Source organism: Echinops telfairi, unplaced genomic scaffold, assembly GCF_000313985.2.
Source record: "Echinops telfairi isolate 266 unplaced genomic scaffold, ASM31398v2 ScPeMD7_7469;HRSCAF=8507_1, whole genome shotgun sequence".
Lineage (NCBI taxonomy): Eukaryota > Metazoa > Chordata > Mammalia > Afrosoricida > Tenrecidae > Echinops > Echinops telfairi.
In genome coordinates this window covers 42983182-43003649 of record NW_022111373.1, presented here as the reverse complement: position 1 = coordinate 43003649, position 20468 = coordinate 42983182, and the positions used below count along the sequence as shown (strand labels likewise).

The 20468-nt window shown below is 39.2% G+C and overlaps 1 protein-coding gene across 3 annotated transcripts in view; it reads left to right on the top strand.

Moving 5' to 3' along the window:
• MACIR (macrophage immunometabolism regulator) overlaps positions 1–19725 on the top strand; it is a 28438-nt gene extending 8713 nt beyond the window's left edge. Inside the window, exons 3-4 of one of the 3 annotated variants that reach the window (XM_045285379.1) lie at positions 13823–13876; positions 17294–19725. In XM_045285379.1, coding sequence (XP_045141314.1) covers positions 17317–17940 — 624 coding nt within the window. In that variant the 5' untranslated portion in view covers positions 13823–13876; positions 17294–17316 and the 3' untranslated portion in view covers positions 17941–19725. Of the gene's footprint in view, positions 1–13822; positions 13877–15920; positions 16035–17293 lie in introns of those variants that run through there. The other 2 variants (XM_045285380.1, XM_045285377.1) reach the window with 2 other exon arrangements.
• Positions 19726–20468: the final 743 nt, after the last annotated feature.

Genomic DNA, 20468 nt, shown 5'->3' with positions numbered 1-20468 from the left:
AACAAAACAAAACACAACAAGAAAGAAAAGCTTGTAGTTAGTTCATGGATCATTTGTTGGCCTTTAGGAGTGTTTTCCAGTCTAGTCTGTTGGGGTACCACGCCCTGGCCCCAAAGTCCATCTTCAGCATTCCCTGGGGACCTTGCCGCTCCATTCCCTTGCTGTTCTGTTGCACTCCCCCAGTGCTTTGCCTTGGTGTGGTGGGATCAGATCAGGCGCAGTTCTCACACTGCATCTCCCATGCTGTCCCTGCAGGGCCATGGGTCAGTGAGGGGCATCATGTCTCATAGTGGGCCTGGCCATGTGGTCCTCTCTGTGGACTGGCCGCTTTAATTGGGGTCATCGTCCTCAAGGCCTGGTGGGCCAAGATGTGCTCCACTCTCTCCTACTTCCCCTTCATCTGCTCACCTGTGCTCTGATCAGACATGTCCCTCTCCGGGAGCTGCAGATTCAGTGCCGTCCTTTGAAATACATTCTTCTGGGGGGATGGGCAGGCGTACACACAGTATTTGGGACTGGGGTCAGCCCCCCAGACCTCTCCACTGGTTCCCTACTCCATGCCTGAATGTTGCATTCACACCTTGGGGCACTGGGTTGAAGTCTGGTCCCTCTTTGCCTGTGGACATAAGAACGATACCCTCCCCTTGGGTGGGTTAGTGCCCCATGCCCCTGCTACCCATTTCTTCCTTATTTTCATCACTTTTTCTTTTCTTTCCCCACATCCTCCCCAGTTGTCTATCATGTGCATCCCTGCATTTGATCTGGTCCCTGCCATACTACCCAGTCCTTACCCCAAGAATGTTTGTATACAGTAGCTTTTTATATGCCCCCTTTGCTTTTTTTTTTTAACAGTTACCTCAGTGGACTCATGTTGTACTTGGATTGACATCTTAAAAAAAAATTTCTGTAAGGAAAAGGTAATATAGAATATTATTTTGCTAATTCTTGGTGAGAGTCAGTTGATTTAATTTTGGTGGAATCTTAGTAAATAGAATGATCTCCAAAGACTGGAGAAGTAATTTGCAAAACTTTCTCTTCCATATTCCCATATATACAGAACGGCAAAAAGTGCCAACAGTGAAATGGAGAAATTTAGGAGGTAGTGAGTTACATGTCATTGAAAGTCTTGAAATATAGACTATAAATAGCCATCAAGAGTCTTTCTGATACTGACATTATATAATTTGAAAAATATTAAAAATTGGAAGACCATTTAAAACTTGGAAAAGGCTTTTTATTTTCAAAACCATTTTATTGGGAGCAAATACATATATCATTCCTTAGTTCAATAACATCAAGCAATATCGTACAATTGCTGCCACAGATAGTTCCAAAACATTCTTTTTCTTGAACTCCTTGATAACAGTACCCCTTTGCCTTCCCCCACCCAACTGTATCCCCCCAGGAGCTCTTATTCTACTTGCTCTCCCTATAGGTTCTTCAGTCCTGGGTTTCATATACTGAAAAACAGAAAAATTCAAGAGGGTTACTCAACAATGACAAAATACATCTGAGATAAACCCCACTATGGGAAAACAAACAGAAGTAGAAAATGTTGAGAACCAGATTAGTCCCAACATAAATCAAAAGGGAATCAACGGACAAGATTTTAACTGTTCAAGTCAGGTTATCATTTTGATCTCCCATAGTCCTCTCTCCAATGCTCTCTGAGTATAACCAGTTTCTTCCTATTCCTCCATTATGGATAGTGGGAACTCTCCAGAGGTTTATTCCTGTGTATATCTCACAAATGTTTCTTGAGTGTGATAGTTCGGTTTCTTGTGCCAACCTGGCCAATAGGAACAAGTGGGATTAATCAGATCACAGTTTGATTGGAAGGCAAAGAGATAAATTGTTCTGTAAGGCCCACCCCCTTCTCTCTCGCTCTCTGGCGATCAGTGTGCTGGAGTTTGCTGCTGCTTTAGCTAGTTCTGTGCCTCAACCTGTGAGCCACACTCCCTGTGGACCTGGCCAACCACAGGATCTTGTTGCTAGAGCTTGAGGCTCCTTCGAGACCTGCTTTGCCATGCTGCTGGTAAGTACATCGCTTAAGCTTGAGGCTGGTGGATACTGTCACCTTGCATTGCTTGCATTCGTATCCCATGGGGCCTGCTTTGTGAAGCTCCTGAGCTACTGTTGGTGACCCACTCTGCTGCTTGCTGCCTATGGGCAGACACTGCTTGCCTTACCTAAGAGAGGACTCTGCTGTTTGCTTCCTTGACCTTGGACCCAGCAGCCCACATGAATTGAAGGACTTTCAGTATTTTAACTGTTCCATGGAAGTGAGTTGAACTCAACCCTCTGTACTGCTGTGTAGACTAATTAGCCGTTATATTCCACATATATATATAAATAAAATCATAAAGAGAAGCCTGCTTAACACACTTGGGCTTCCACTGTCATCCATAACCATTTACGAACCAGAATCTCACAATTTAGGCTCTATTCCTTCCTTCAGTTTTAGATTATATAATTTTCAATCCTTGAGTCATGGATGTTGGTGTGTTTCTTTCCATAAGGACTTAAGTTGACATCTCACTTAGGTGGCTGCTTGTTTGGAAAAAAAGCCTTTTAAATCTCAGATGCTATTTTATCTGATTGCCGAGCACCATCTAATTTCTAGACCATACTTTACTATAGGACCCATATCTTCTGTGTTCCCTTCCTGAAGGTGAGTATCGAGTAGGGTCATGATGTAAGAACTAGTTGTTCTTTCATTGGAGCTAGGATTTAGTGGGAGCTGAAAACCTATTCATGGCTCTGTGTTTTCTTACTTGCCTTTGGCTCCTTTTCAATGCTTCCTTGTTAATTTATGATAGCGTTTTATAGAGCATAAAGATCTGTTGATATTGTCATTGATTAGCCCCTGGTACTAATTTTTTAAAACACTGTTGAGAGAAGAATTTGGGGCCAATGTAGGCTAACTCCATATTGCAGTACCTAAATTATTTACTTGTACAGATTCAATCCTTTTGTGGCTCAATGTTATTTACACAAACAGTAGAAGTTGGTTATCAGGGAAAATTTGTAATATTTACTGAGAATGTCAGTCACAGGTTTTCCAGAATAATGTATATCCTAAGATACTTTTTAAGCTTATAATGCATTCTTATGTAGTAAGTCAATGATTTTCCAACTACTGACAGTTCAATACTCTTGGTATGGCTGCCTTCTGCTTCTTCAAACACCATGAAATTTCAGTCTTAAGTCTTTAGGTTACAGGTAAGTTTGAGGTAGAGTCCAGGTCACCTAGGTGAGGTTCCTCATCGGATCTCTGGCGCGACCTTGGGATCCTGTTGTGGTTCTTAAAGATCCAGGGTTCAGTGTCCCAGTGTTCTATGGTACTTGGCCTAGGTCCCCAGAGTGTGCCCAGAAACTTGGGTCAATGTGGCTTATTCGGTGCATATTACCAGGATACCTGCCCCTTTAGGTCCTTGAAAGTATTTTTTTGTCATTTTTCCCCACTTAAAGATCAGTCCTACTCCCTTTTCTACCAGTAGTCATATACTTGTGTTCTCTTAGATCAGTGGTTCTCAATTTTCCTAATGCCACGACCCTTTAATCGTTTCTCATGCTGTGGTGACCCCCAATCATAAAATTATTTTTGTTGCTACTTCATAACTATAATTTTGCTAGTTATGAATCAGGTGACCCCTGTGAAAGGATCATTAGACCCTCAAAGGGGTTGTGACCCACAGGTTGAGAAGAACCACTGTCCTAGATGTTTCGGCTCTCTATTTGTGTTAGTCTGGGTAGACTAGAGAAACAAATCCATAGAAATTTGTGTGTATAAGAGAGAATTTTATATAAAGGGTAAATTAAACATTAAGAAAGCATCCCAACCCAGTTCAGTCCAAGCTAATAAGTCTGATATTAGCCCATATGTCTGATGCCAATCTATAAAGTCCTCTTCAGACTCAGGAAATAACATGCAGTGACGCCGAATGCAGGACAGTCACAGGCCAATGGGTAGAAAGTCTTTGGATCCAGTTGCGGTGTAAGCATCTCAGCATTGGCAGGGATCTCTGTGTGGCTTCTCTGGCTTCAGAGGTCTGGTTGCAATTGGATAAGTCCATGTGGCTTTTCCAGCTCAGGGCCTTAGCATACTTCCATGTGTCTTGTCAGCTGCAGTGTCTCCCAGGGAGTGAGCCAAGAGAGAGAAGTGTCTCCCACCTCCAAGGAAGAAATATAGGATTTCCCAGAATTCTCAGGAGAAGGCCATGCCCACACAGAGGCCTCATTGACTATGATCTGATTGACAGACTACACTTCACCCCTACACTCTTAATCCTCAAATTGACAATCGATTATATAACTACCACACTATTCCCTCTCCTGACCTAACTTTCCAATCAATATCCCTCATCCCTCTGATAGGGATGCCTATTTGTCCTTGTCTTACCTTTGCATGGTAACCACAAAATGGTCAACATCCCTTCCCTCTCGACAATTTGATCCCAGCTGACATAAGGAAACCTCCGTCAAAGTGACCTTCAAGAAACATACTTAGACGGGATGGTGTATGGTTCATTGGCACCAGTCAGGATCTGTACCAGTAGTCAGGCGACTCTAACAGCAGACTGGCCGCCCTGCAATTCTGAGCTGGTGCTCATCCTGTTGCTTGTCCCTACAGATTGTTCCTTTTGTGATTTGACGAACTTCACTTAGCATAATGTTTTCCAGATTCCTTCACATCTTAGAAGTGTTTCATAGTTTCATTACTGTTGTTTTTAGGGATGTGTAGTATTCCATTATGTATATATACACCAGAGTTTCTTTTTTTTTTATCCAATTATCTACTGATGGGAATTTAGGCTGTTTACAAATTCTTGCTCTTGTGAACTGTGCTGCAATGAATATGGGGTGCATACTTCTGTTTGTGATGTTTCTTATTTCTTTGGGGTATATGCCCAGTAATAGAATTGCTGTATGGGTCATAAAATATTTCAATTGCCATCTATTTTAGGAATTGCTACATCACTTTCCATAGTGGTTGTACATGTTTACAAGCCCACCAGCAGTGGATAGAGTTCCAATCTCTCCTCCATACCCTCACCAGCATTTGGTGTTCTCAGATTTTAAAAATTGAGCTACAGTTATGGGTGTTAGATGGTATCTCATGGTTGTCTTGACGTGCATTTCCCAGATGGCTAGTGAACAACAACAGTTCCTCATGTGATTGTTAGCCATTTGGGGTCATCCTTTGTGAATTGTCTGTTCAGGTCCTTTCCCAATCTTTTGAAATTCAGATGTTCAGAAGTGTATTTAATATTCAGTACAGTTTACCTTTTTAAGATGTATAATTTAATGAACTTTGACAAATGCATCTTTTTGTGTAATGACTACTATAGTAGACAGGATAGGATGTTTTTGTCACCTCCTTCAATTAGTTCCACGTGTTTGTGTTAGGCTGGGTTCTCAAGAGAAGCAAAACCAGTAATCTTTTACACACACACACACACACACACACACACATTTATATCAAGAACATGTATCACATAATTGTAGAAGGTAAATCCAGTCCAAATCAAGTCTATGGATCAGATGTTAAGCAGGAGACTTAAATGGTCAGACATAACTCTAGGGACTGGTAAATCAGTAAGCAGAAAGATGAACCAGAAAGCAAGAAGTTAAAGCAAGAAGGCTGTGGATGCACAGATGGATGAATTCAAGGTTGGCAGGTCAGATAGTGAACTACTCTTGGTTCCCAGGATCGACAGGCAATGTAGCAGTCCATTGGTTCAAGTCCAAAGAACCAGCAAGAAACAAGCACGCTTCCCCATAGTGTTCACTAAAAGGAGTTAGGCCACACTCCTAAGGAATCTTCTTTCAGTAAGGGGGTTATACTTCATCCTAATTTTTTTTTTATAACTGATTGGCTGCTCACAGCAGATCCCATTATGGTAGTGATTACATTGTGGTACCTAGCTTCATGGGATTTTACTGGGCCTTAGCTGCCAAACCACTGAGAATACTGAGCTAGCCACAGTGACACAAAACCTAACTCAACACCATCCTTAACAATCATTGTTCTGATTCTGTCCCAACAATTTTGTCTTTCCAGAATGTCATAGAGAGAGAATTTACAATATGTAGCTTTTTGTGTGTCTGGCTTCTGCCATTCAGCATAATCTCAGTTTGCTTCTTTCAGGTTTAGTTGGTACTCAATTGAACCAAGGTTTATCTATTCCTCTGTTGATTGAATTGTTTCCAGCTTTTGATGAGCTGCGTGGTCATGTATTTTCATTTCTCCTAACTAGTCTGGGGTGTTGCTTGGCTTTGTAAATTTGAGCTTACTGGGTTGTTCAATATATTTACATTTCTCAAAAACTTCCAAAATATTTTCCAAAGTAGTTGTAACTGTAAGTGACTTCTAAGAAGCTAATTGTAGTAGTATAGTTAGCTTAGCCCACCACTACTCCTTGCCCTTTGTGTTTATGTAAATTTGTCTTCATTTTGAAACAACCAACCCAACCCCTACTCAACAAATTCTTCATCACAGTTACTTTCACTGCTCATTCTTGTACCTTTTAAGTCACTGGAAGGGCTCTCATCCTATTCTTGCAGTAGACAAAACCAAATCCATTGTCATTAATTCAATTCTGACTCATAGGGACCCTATATAGGGTATGTAAGCTGTAAATCATCACGGAAGGAAACAGCCTTAATCTTCCAACCTTGGAGTGGACCTGCAGGCTAGTAGGCCAATGCCTAGTCCATTACACCACGGGGGGGGGGTACTTTAAAAAGTAAGGCTAATTAAGAAATGGATCTGACTAACCTGTAATTAGACTTAAAGACATACTTAGTAATGGATCTTGTTTGTAACCAGGGACTGCTTGTGTTTATCAAAGTGTATGTAGCTGAGGGAGCCCCCATTCAGCCCCGATCTACTTTTATTTCGTATCCACTTTTAACAAGTGTGATTAGCAAATAGTTCCAGTCCACAGTGGGTTGGAAACAGAAAATTTGAAGGCCTCATGAGTAGGTTGTGAGCAGTACTGGAAGTAGCCCAAAATGATAGATACCTTAGGTAATAATTACTGATTTTTAAAAAGGGTAGGGAGTTCACAGGAGTGAAATTTTTCTGTAAGTTCCATCTGATGAATTCCCAAAATTGCCTGCATATTAGAATCAGGTGAGGATCTTTTAAAAATTCTAAAGCCCAGCCACCAGTAAAATCACAAATAGAAGGATGGAACGCAGACAAAAGTTTTTTTTATACTGGTGATTCTATTCAAACAACCTTGGGAACCACATATTTGAAACTTGGAGCCAGGTGACCTTATGGCCACTGACTACCTGCTTTGGGCAAGCTCCTGCCTTTGGTTGCGTGTTCTCTTGTGATAACTGGAGAGACTTGATAGGTGATCTGCAAGATGATCTTGCCTTTTAAAACTAGAGGCTCCACCTTTCATTAGCCTGCTAATAGTTATACTTTGGAGACCTCATTTCCCAAGGATTTTTGCTCTCTCTGAATGACTAGTTTTAAATTCCCTTGAGGTGGATTTTGTTGACATGATGACATTTTGTTCTATATACTTAATAATAAGACAGTTATGCTGCCTTCTTTTAAAAAACAACAAAAAACAACCATGGTATTTTCTCTGTGTTGCTAAAGACAGTTTGAGCGAGCATATGGAGTAGATTTTTGATTACTGGGAGTGAATTTATTTGATAAGCCTGAAGTAGAGGGGAGGGAAGCCCCGAATGCAATGCTTCTTCAAAAGAATTCTGCTTTGTATAACAGTTGTGAAGCTTATCAGCTATTTTCAGAGCTTGTTGAAAGAGCTAAGGCATATAAGTTATATTTTCAAAATATTGCTATTTGTGCCAAAAGGAAGCATAGCTTCTTAGAGAGTGTTCAAAGCCGTTCAGATTCCATCCAGGTTGCCGTCTTTCACATGAGCTCATCCTGGTACGTACACAACAGGTTCCCATTCACACGTGTTGTAGTTTGAACCTACTTGCTTTCGTCTCATTCAAAATGGTCCTTTTGGAGAATTCATATTTGCCTGCTATATATACTCAGCAAGCTCCAGCATTTTAAAATTTTATAGCTCGAGCTGTATAAGATAGGAGCCCTGGTAGCATAGTGGTTTCTGTGCTCAGGTGCTAAACATAGAGTCAGCAATTCAAAACCACCAGCAGCTCCATGGACGAAAGATGAATCATTCTACTCTTGTAATGATTCATAGTCTTGGAAACCCACAGAGGTAGTTCTACCCTGACGTAAAGAGTTGCTGTGAGTTAAAATTGACTCGAAGGCAGTTAAGTTTTATTTTATGTGGTATAAATTTATCTTTACTTGGAAGGAAAACCAACATTTGGAGTGCATGTTTTAAAAAATATATTTAATTTTTTGGTAAAAAGACAAGCTATCTACACTTGTAAAGAGTTCTATTCTCAGAAACCTGCAGAGATAGTTCTATCCTGTTCTGTGGGAGCGCCACTTAATGGCCGTGAGTTGGGATTTGATTTTTATTTACATAAATTAACATATTTGTATAAAAATAAAACCATTAAAAATGTTATGGTTATTGCTGTCAAAATTCAAAAAGCACAACTTCTTTGAGTCACCTGGAATTTCTTGTAGAAACCTTGTTTTCTGAATTGTGTCACTGACTGGCTATAGTGAGTAGTATCAAGAGGTATCTTGGAGCTAATTCACCTTTGTGGAGAACTTTTTATTTCTTTTCAAAGAAGATATAGACATGGCAGTGATCCATAACTGCACCCATATATATGAAAGTTAGTGAAGCAATTAATCCTTTGAATTCCTTCAATGACATGCAAGTGGTAGGGTGCAGTGTTTCACAGAAAGAATTCTTTGTATCGTAGTTGTGAAACTTACCAGCTATTATCAGAACATGTTGAAGGAGCATATAGGTTATATTTTACCAAGTTAGGAAGTGGCCTCACGGAGGATATTAAGAGCTGCATGAATTCTGTAAAGTTGCTGTGGTGTTTGGAATGGGGCTCCTGCTGGCGCAACAGGTTCCCTCCATTACCCACATGTTAATGGCTTGACCAATTAGCTTTAGTCTCAGCCAGAATACTGAGTTGGAGTGGGAATTCACAATTGCTTACTGCACTGATACTTTAGAAATGTGCTCTCTGTATCTTTTTCTAGTATATGTAGCTTACCTTGTCTACTGTTGTCAAGTTTTGAAACCATGTACTTCAAAGAGATATGATATCATCTATGAATACATTGCCAAGTTTTTCCTATCTCCCTCCCTATTGTTACTGGTTGAATTATAGGAAAACTTGCTAATAAAGACCCTTGGTGTAGTCCTGTAGTGTCCTTATGAGTCAGCATTGACTCACAGCAGGGAGGAAGCGAAGGGGGAGGGGGAGAAGCAGCAACAGCAGTAGCAGTAGGAGAGATTAGTGGGTTGTGCATTGCAAGGTGAACAATTTGAACCCACCAGGCACTCCGAGATTTCTGCTCCTATAGAATTGTAGCCTTGGAAACTCAAAGGGGCAGTTCTAATTTGTCTTTATAGGGTCACTATGAATCAGAATCTGATTCTGTGGTAGAGATTTTAGGTATCATTTAAAGAACGTTGGTAGAGCAATGGTTAAGCACTCAGCTCCTATATGAAAAGTTGATGTTTGAACTCATCTTGAGACTCTTGAGAAGAAAAAGCTGGTTGTTTATATTGTAAAGATTAAATCCTAGGAACCCAAATGAGGCAGATCTACTCTGTTACATGGGGTAGCTAGCTGGGAGTAAAGGGCCTGACCATGCTTGACAACCCCAGGCATCATTCTTAAAAGTAAACTTCAATTACAAGTTGACCTTCCTTTTTTCTTTTCCCCCTTTCCTCTTCTGTCTTAGATTCTAACATCCACAGAAAGTTTGTTTTTGTTATTTTAACATTAAAGCATTTTCTATGTTACCAGTTTCTATTTTTGTTTTAAACTCATTTGAAAGGCATTAATGGAAGCAATCCCGTTAAAATGGGTCTCTGATTTTTAGTCATCTGGAATATAGAAATTAGCATTGGACCTAATTTCTTGGTTTTAGACTTTATTCTTATTGATACGGGGGGGGGGGGTGCTTATTTCACAAACCTATAATATTTACAAGAGTGCTGTGTCACGGTTTATCATGGTAGTGCGCTCTTTAGACACATGGTTTCTTTTAGAACATGAAACAATATGCTGATTCCTGAATAGACATTAAAATAACAAGCCTCAGAGCCAAATTTTTTAACGGTGAAATTTGAAAAATGCGCCCTTTTAAGAAGCAGTCTTCAGTTGTAGTTACAGCAGCTGAGTTTCTTGATAAGAAATTGTGCAGTGGAAAAGATTCAACACCTACATGACACATGGTTTGTTAACTTTGAAACGGTGCAAGTTATTTGTTGTCTTTAGAATATTTTAAAAATGGAATTCTAGAATTGGAACATAGACTTCTTCCCTTTCAGATGGGACAGTACCTAAACCATTTCTTGCCTATTTAAAAGCTATCCCGAGAAAATTGATTCTGTTACCCCTCTTAGGATCTTATACCAATACTTACCTCGTCAGGAAATTCTCGGGAATTTAATAACACAAAAAGTTATGTTTCCTATCATACTGAAGAATGGGAGGAGTGCTACTTCGTTAGCATTCCACTCACTAAAACTGAAACATTTGCTAATGGAGTCTCCTGGGGCACCATTCATGTTCCTGTAAGGGCATATGGACCTGAAGCTATCCTTGTAAACAGCAGAGACGGATAGAAATACCTTAAAAAACTCTTTGTTTTGAACATAACACTATACATTGTTTGGAGGAAAAGTTCTGGTCTTTTTAAAAAAATTCTTTTGTAGATAGAAAGTACAAAATTTTCTGTTTTTAGAATTACTCATCAGAAGTTAAGTAGATATCAGCTGTCTAATATTTAAAACGAACCTTTGTCGGTTTCATTTCAGAGATAGTATGGTATTGGATTTTTACGTAGAAAGTTGATTTGTTTTGCAGGAGCCAGTTAAATAGTTTTGTTAGAGGACTTCAGACATGGTTTCCATAACCTTCTGGCTATCTAGTATTTACTCTAAGAAATGTGTTGTCTACCTGTCCAAAACTTCAGGAAGCTTGGTTCAAGTGCCTGAGCTCTTAACTCATATCTGTTTTTTCAATTAGAAGAGATGCATGATGGTCCTCTAGGCAAGTTCTGCTTCTGACCTGTCTGAGTCATTTTTATGGTGTTGTTGGCTCTGGAAACTTAGCTGGAGATGTAGTTATTAGGTGTTGTCAAATCCATGTTGACTCATAGTGACCCTCATGACCTGTACCATAGAATTTTCTTGGTTCTAATCATTATAGAAGCAGATACCAGGTTCTTTTTCCTGCAGAGTGACTGGGTGGGTTCAAACCACCAGTCTTTGGGCTAAGCACATTAGCAGCTGAGTGCTTAACTATTTGTGGCACCACCTGAAGATAGATCATAGATACTCATTGGACAATACTAATCTATTTTATGCCTCATCTAATTTTGTCATTTGTAACTTTCTCCACCAGTTTTGCTAGCTCTTCTAATTTTCCAGGTAATTATTTTCTTACTGATGTATAATTTCTGCCATTATTTTTAGTGTAATTTTTTAAATTGTGGCAAAATATGCTCAACAAAACATTCTCCAATTCAACAACTTCTACATCTGTAATTCAGTGCCATTGATTATATTCGTTGTGCTGTGCAACCATTATTGATATCCTTTTCCAAATTTTTCCACTACCATTAACATAAACTCCATGCCCCCTAAGCAAAAACTCTTCCTCCTTCACCCATGGTAACAACCATTGGTCAACTTGGGTTTCTTGTTTTAAGTAGTTTTCTTTCACAAAACATATACTTCTATAGTTAAGTCACTTTAAGAAGAGTCAGTTCTCGTGCTGCCTCCCTCTCTGGCATTCATTATTTGCTCCCCAATTCCCCTCAGATCTTCTCCTCCCATAACCACTGCCTCAGTTGTCTCTGTGCTTCCACTCCTTCTGTGCTCCATAGACTGACACCTAACAGAAACAAAAACAAAATGAAACAAGAAAATAATAATACAAAAATAAAGAATAAAAAAGAAAAGGCCACCAGCAATATTAAAAAAGTCAGAGAAGAAATTTCTGTTGTGAAATAAGTGAGAAATATTTAAGCCTAGAGCAAATACAGGTTGGGTCAAGTTGGTCAACTGTCCAAGTATCATATCATGGTTCAATCCACAGTAATCAGAGTTACAATTATCTCTGATAGTAAAGCTATTTGAGTTCCTAGCCTGTTACCAGAGGGGATCTGTCAGAGACTTAATCTGACTAGATACTCTGCAGATGGATTTTGGGCTGCCACTGTCCCTCCATAACCTTCTACTTATTGGGTGTTCACAATTTTAAGCTCTGATACTTTTCCTTCATCATCTTTGAATTTTGTTATTGTCATTTTGGATAGCATAGGCCTACATGTTCGATATGGACTTAGTTGAAGCCTCACTTAGATGGCTGCTTGTTTGAATATAAGCTTTTAAGACCCCAGAGACTATTCCACTTGTTAGCAGGGCATTGTCTGCTGTCTTCACCATGCTTTGCTATAGCATCCTTATCTTCAGCAGTCTCTTCATGAAGGGGGAGTATAGAGTAGGCCCATGTTATCAGAACTAACTGTTCTTGAATTGGAGCTAAAGTAGGAGCCCAGAATCCATATGTTGGTCATGAGTTATGAACTCTGGTTTACTTTGGTAGTCATACAAAAACCAAAACTAACAAGAACAATAACAGCAACAAAACTCAAAAAAACAAAGAAAAACAAACAAAAAAGATAACATTTTAATCACACACACACCTCCCCCCCCCTCGGGATATAACAAGATTGCATTGATAACATAAAGAATTTATCCAGTTTCTGCCTATTCTCAAATAATTCTCCTTGTTAGATACTTTATCTTCCAGTCACTAGAAAGTTTGAGAATTCGTAAATGCCAGCCTAATTGGCTTGGTATAACCACAAACTTTTGATGAACTTGATGTGGCCACAAATTTTTGTTGTTCATAGAAATGAGTTCATATGCGTATGTGGTGTGCACACTCATGCAGCCTGGTGGCATAGCGGGTTACATACTGGGCTTTTAACCATAAAAGCAGTTTCAAACCACCAGGTGCTCCACTGGAGAAAGAGGAAATTTTCTACTGTAGAGTTACAGTTTCAGAAACCCACAGAATTCTACCCTGCCCATGGTGGGGGAGAGGGGGCATAAATCAGAATTTACTCTGGCAGTGTGTATGATGAATGTGTGTGTATGTATATGTATGTATGTACATGTAGATTAACTGAAATTTTTTGCATTCTCGTTTGGCAGTTCTTTTACTTATGGGCAAAATAATGAATTTCAGTTTAGATTGACTATTTTCCAGTTTCAGAATTGGTGGATTCTGAATTAGTGAATTTTAAGATGTTTTTAATATGCCAAATGAGAATGCAGTAAGTGCTTATGGAAATCCATAGATTTTCATGAAGTGTGCCAAATTTGACTCTCTTTGGCTTGGTAACTCCTTAAATTTGTTGCCCTGTCTCTGTGTGTGTCATTTCTTCTAAGTAACAGTAAACCAGTTGCTGTCAGACTGATTCCAATGGGCCTATCAGCATAAAAGAGTAAGGTTTCAATGGCTGATGTTTTGGAAGTAGACAGCCAAGCCTTTCTGCTGGGACCTCTAGGTAGACTTGGCAGCCCTCCCAAGTTTTGCTTAGTAGCTTAGTGCATTAGCTTTTGCACCATCCACAGACCCCATTTTCCCCCAAGGCGTTGGCTATTTTCTCCTTACCTACCTCTCCTTCCTTATCTTTCAGAATGCAGTATCAGAAAAACAGTTCCTGCTTGTAGCTGAGTGAAGGTTATGTAGGGTAAGAAGCATTAACTGCGTCCCCTCATCCTGGGCTACAGAAGTAGTCAACGAGTATTGTTTTCCCTTTGGGTTGGAGTAAACATTTGTTGGCATAAAAAATTGGTGAGGCTTCCTATAGCCTTCTGAAGTTTAAGAAGCGTTCAGGTTTTTAGATATATGTTAAAGAGCTCTAAATCACCTAGTGTTCAGTCTTATCAGTAGAGAAACAAAGCATACAATCAAATACAGATATTTACATTAATGTACACCATTTTAAATATAATACACCTTTAAGAAGAATGATGTGGGGATGATATCTGACCTCCTCTAACTCCTCAGAGGGGCAGAGAACTCCACATCAGCACCAGCACAAGGCCGATTCCTATGAGGTTGAGGTCAGACATGCCTGTACCATTCACCTTCCTTTCTAATTCTCACACTGCCTGTCCTCCTCCCACCCTTACCCCACCCCCAACACCCTTTTCTAGTGTGTGGGCTGGGTTTCATAATTCACTGCAATGCCCACACAGAACTCACAGACCACACTCAAAATTATGGGATTATTAAGAAATCTAACACATTACACGTGCTCGGATAAAATTATTCAGATAGGACAGCCACTTAGCCATGTCGGAAGGCTGGCCTCTCTCTGGTCTTTGGCCTCCCTGCTGGACAAGCCCTTGGAATCTGCCTTGCTGGAGTAATGTTACAAAGCTCTTTAAAGCTGTCAATAAATGCCCAGAGAGCACACCACTCTGTCAGGGACTCAGCCTGAAGGTACTCAATTCTAGCTGTTCTATCTCCATGAGTCAGCAAACATAGCTAACTCATAATTAAGTGCCTGGAGGCACACAGCCCAGTCCTGAAGCCAGCCTCCTGGAACTGCTAGGAACTCAGCGGGACTGTGGGACTGGGAAGTCCATCGTGTCTCTTGCCCTGACTCTAGCTTCTGCTGCTGCTCCTCTGTCACTGGTGTCAAAGCTATATCCTTGATCAAGGAAGTTCAATGCACAGGTGATTCAGGGTCCGAAGAATGCGCTCCATTATTTGCTCTGCTTTCTTGCTAGTAATGAGATATCCTACCTTCCTACTTCTGAAACGGCTTGTTTTATACGTAGCAGGATGGCAATCACAAGGAACTCTGTTAAAAATCATTCTCAGCTGAGTCTTCCAAATCTGTCAACATCTTTCCCTACCATCTCCTTTGCAGCCCCACCAGGGAACAATCACTTGTAGTTACAAGGGATATGATAAAAGAGTCCAGTTAAATAATTCACTGCACGGCACACTCATTCAGCACGTATCAACTATCTTGTTATCTGACATTTCACGTTTACAAATATACAAAAAAGAATCTGTTGGACTATTTTGTGCATCAGTGACATATGTCTAGCACTAATGAATTCTGAGGTGTGAGGCAAGCTTAACACATGATTAATGCAATGTGCCAACTTGGCTGGGCCATGATTCTTAGTAGTTTGGCAGTTATGTAATAATATAGTTTGGCAGTCAGGTAATGATACAGTGATCCTCCATTTTATGATTGGATGCCATGCTGCATGTTTTTTCTTCTTATAGTACTGCTTTTTTGAAAGTGATCTGGTCTTTGGAATCTAATTGTGTTGATAAATGCAGAGTGGTATATCATAATGCTATTCCCTGTAGAAGGTTAAAGGAATTTGATAATCTGATGGCCTTAAATTGAAATAAGAAATTAGAAAAATGTGCAGTGTATAGTGTCGTATCTGATAACATCTTTATCAGTGTCAATTGTTTATTTTGTTGGAAAGTGTAGCATGCAAATGAAGAGATAAGTCCTGTTCTTTCCCAATAGCTTTCTATTTATTTTTATTTTAAATTAATGGCCAGACTTCAGAATATCCTTCAATTAGGAAATGAATGTTTGCTTTATGAAAGGTTCATAAGAGTTCCCTAAAATGTTGTCTTTTCAAGATAGTTTTCATATAAGAAAGTCAAATATTACCTGATAGCATTTTGGTTAGCAATATGAGATATATTAAACATCATCTACTTCCAATAGAAAATTGCTGTGCGAGGGGTGGTCTCTCTGAGCTTCCACAATGGCGTCCCGTGACCAGGGCCAGAAAGTGCAGAAGGTGGTGGTGTAGCCCATCAACCTCATCTTCAGATATTTGCAGAACAGATCCAAGATGCAGGTGTGGCTAATGAGCAAGTGAATATACGGATAGAGAGCTGTCTCATAGGCTTTGATGAGCATATGAACCTTGTCTTAGATGCTGCAGAAGAGATTCATTTCAAAACAAAGTCAAGAAAACAACTAGGACGGATCATGCTAAAAGGAACTCTCATTACTCTGCCACAAAGTGTGTCCATCTAGAAACCAGATCATTGAAGTGAGAACCTGAGGGCAAGAGCTCCCCCACTCCCATCTTTTTAAGTGTTCATTGTTGTGAATATAGTCCGAGAACATGTGCTCTCACTGTTTTCATTACCCCTAACTGAACCACAACAAATGGCCTCCGTGGGATTGTTTTTATTAAAAAATAAATCACCTCGAAATAAAGTTTGTTTTCTTCAGAAATGACATTGATACTACAACTCACTTAGACAAATATTTCCCAAAATTTGATTTATCTGCAACTTAACTTGGCTGTTTTTGTGTTCCTGCTCAGTGATGTTTTCAAGTTATGTGATGTGATAATTGTAATGAACAAAACCAGTCGTTACTTTGAAATGTCCTTCTGCTTATTAGGCTGTCCCAAGGTAGAATGTCTTAGCTATTGCAAAAAATTTTTTTTAAATTATTGGTATGTTTTATGTAAGTAGCTGAATAAAAGGCCATCAGATATTTTACGTACTGTATATCTTTAATATTAAAAGTTACATGATTTGTTGGATTCAGGATGAAATTTTATACCACTCAGTTGTTTAGTGTAAATGATTTGTTGTTGATTGGGAGAAACCACCTTAAGATTCCTCCCTACCTCAAAAACATTTTTTAAGTGTAAACTGAATTCCCTCCCCTCCTCCCAGAAGTAGATCAACTTTTATTATTTACCTTTAAACACAATTACCAAGGAATATAAGTGTGAAGAGCTGAGCACTTAAATTATGATGAAAAATATAATGACTTTAGTTTTCAAGTTGGAAACGCTTTGTGGAGTTTAATACTTTAATGAAAACTAAGCATGTTATTTTAATTTACTTAGTGCTGAGATCTGTATTGTAATTCACTTAATATTGCACCAAGGAATGAACTTTTCATAATTGATTATAGCCCTACATTTGCAAACACATTGTTTTCTCTTTGTTTCACCATCTGAACTTTTAAGCAGTACTTCAGATCTTTGCTAACCTGCCTTTGAGTTGTCAAAGGTACGGCTTTGCTGAAGATTCTGGGCATTGCACTTTTCTAATCTGTGTATTTTTTTGGTTTGTTTGTTTTTACTTTTAGGCGAGAGTAGATTGGTGCCTAAAATGGAAGTAGATATTAATGGAGAGTCCAGAAATACACTGGCCACCCTGCCCTTACCTGTGGCTGAGGCTAACTCACCGGGAAAGGCAGAGGCCGAAAAGCCCCGCTGCTCCAGCACACCGTGCTCACCGATGCGTCGGACTGTGTCAGGCTACCAGATCCTCCACATGGACTCTAACTATTTGGTTGGCTTCACCACTGGTGAGGAACTCCTGAAATTAGCGCAGAAGTGCACCGGAGGTGAAGAGAGTAAGGGAGAAGCCATGCCTTCCTTGCGGTCCAAACAGCTGGATGCAGGACTAGCACGTTCCTCTCGTTTGTATAAAACCAGAAGTAGGTACTACCAGCCATACGAAATTCCAGCGGTCAATGGCAGGAGGCGAAGGCGCATGCCCAGCTCAGGAGACAAGTGCACTAAATCTTTACCTTATGAACCTTATAAAGCCCTCCACGGGCCTCTGCCTCTTTGTCTGCTTAAAGGTAAGAGGGCTCACTCCAAATCCCTGGACTACCTCAATCTAGACAAAATGAACATCAAGGAGCCAGCTGACACAGAAGTGCTACAGTACCAGCTTCAACACCTAACCCTTAGAGGGGACCGTGTGTTTGCTAGGAATAATACATGAATGACTTGGCAGAGTTTAAACCAATTTAGGTCAGCCTACACTTGGCTAGAAAATCCACTGCAGTACTCTGTACATGACTCTTCACATTATAGATGGTTATATCAGCTAAGTGTTCCTGGAACATAAAAATTGTTTGAATCAAATTTTGAATACAGAAATGAAGTCACAGGTACTTGGGGGAAATCATTTTAGAGCACGGAACTACAAAGAAAACAGAACGTTGACCATTAGTTTGTATAGCTTTTTAGCTAGGGACAAGGCTGTGGTACACTAATATGTCTTTATGGTTCAGGCACTCAAATTGGGAATGTTAATTGCTTGGTTGTTGCTGACTTGGTATGATTCATTAGAAATTTATATCTTAAGTACTCAAGTACTTCTTTAATCTCTGTATTTTACTATAAAATGTATGTAATGATTTGTTTTATGAAATTGACAACTTGAACATTGCTGAATTGGACCACTTTTTATTTTTAAATATTGAGTTTAAATATTTTATAACTGGTTTTGCACTGAAAAAATTAACATTTCAGATTGACAAGATAATAATCTTTCTTCACTTGCCTCAATATTATTGAGCAATGAATTTTTTTATTTCCGCATGGAAAGTTATCGATCTTCTCTATGGTTGTAAAATATTTCTTTATAGCATTATTAAAGTGTGTCTTAATAAATTAAATTTGGGATACAAAGTATTTATTTTACAATGATTGGGGGGATGGGGGAAGCTTTTCCAGAAAGTTTCCAACATGAAGTTTTCATAAGTTGGGAAAAGTTTCCTTAGTGCTTATTTTCTAATTTAAAATTCATCTGGAACTTTAATATGGAAAGGATTCTCTTAACTGGATTATAGGCATAATACTGTTTGCATCTGGATGTTCTGTAAATGAAAGGAATTTTAGTAGATGAACTCATGGTTTCTACTATCGAATGCTTAAAGTATGAAATGTTACCATTCAGCATGACATCGGGCCATTCCCGTTTCATTTCTGTACAAGCACTCGTTGAAATTCCAGTTTTTAGGATTAGTATATGAGCCTAAAGTGCTTCTACAGTTTTAATGGGTTAATCCTGGATTACTTAAACATTTATGTCAATTGCACTGGTTTAATTTGTTGCTAAAGGACCAATGCCCTGGCTTTAGTAACAAATACAGCTTAACTATTGAATATATTTTGAGGGGGAAGATGTATGTAACTTACATTTTGTAAAAGTTTCTATTTTTCTTTTTTGACTCTTGAAGGTGCAATTTATTACTGAATTGTTTCTGGCAGCATAAAATTGTTCATCTAAATTTTTCTGCTGGGAGCTGTGAGTTTCTTAGGTATTAACAGACTTGCTTATGAAATAAGAACACCTTTTAATTAAAGAGTGGGTCATTTCTTGGTGTAATTGTGACTTTTCTTTAGCCAGAATGAATGACAAACTCCATTTAGAGCAGAATAAGTATTAGAAAATCCTAGGAACTCTCTTAATCAACATTTATTATACTTTCCTTGAGATACATTGGCCCCTTATTTTCGAGTTGATCAGATTTCTTGATGGGCTAGAAATTTTTGGCCGTTGTATATTTGAGCGTAAATTGCACCTTTGTAACATAGTGTTTTGACAAATGATCACTAAGATTAACTATATCTATACATTAGTTTGACAAGAAATAGAATCCTGTCAGATGCCAAAGAGTTGGGATTTTTACGTTTAAGGTTTAAACACCATTATTTATTGATGATTTACCCTGTGGAATTGTATTATTTCTAACTGAAATAAAAGGGTGATGTAAACTCACTTTGTTGTGTGGTGCTTTAACCAGGAGCCATTGTCTAGATACTGCTCTCAAGATTTCCGTCTCAGGACTCGTGGTGGTGGCGATTCTGTGCTGACGATTTGACTCAGACTCAGAGCAACCCTAGGGGCTCAGTAGACAAGTGCTTGGCTGCTAACTGAAGGGTCAGCATTCAGACCCACTTAGCTGCTCCGTGGAAGAGAAGATGTGATGATCTGTTCCTGAAAAGATGACAACTTGGGAAGCCCTATGGGCCATTCTATTCTGTTTTAGGGTCCCTAGGAGTCACATGTTTTAAAATCTTCAGTCGTGTGCTCATTGGCATTTTTAAGGCCAAGGATGTAATCATGGTAGTGATATATACTAAGTCTGTTAAACACGCTGTGTGCCCATGAGACTGCCTATAAAAAGTAGACTAGCCTTGTCATGTTTATGGGACTTTTGTGATAATAAATGAGATTAGAAGTATAGACATGGCCCATTTGTTGTTACCTGCTTAATAAAGATACATAATCTTAAATTGGGGTTCCTGGAAAGAAAGTGACCAACATTATACATCCGTTTTCAAAACGTGTTCGCCGAGGCCTTCATTATTTCAGACTTGCTTTCTCTGTGTTCTGTGGATTCTTGTTCCTACGGTAGGTATTATCCTATCAATGGAGGGATAAACTGGATCTTTTTCAAGTGAGAAAGAAAGCCTAATTTCATCAGCCTTATAATGTGGTTTCGATTTTTTAATGTTTCC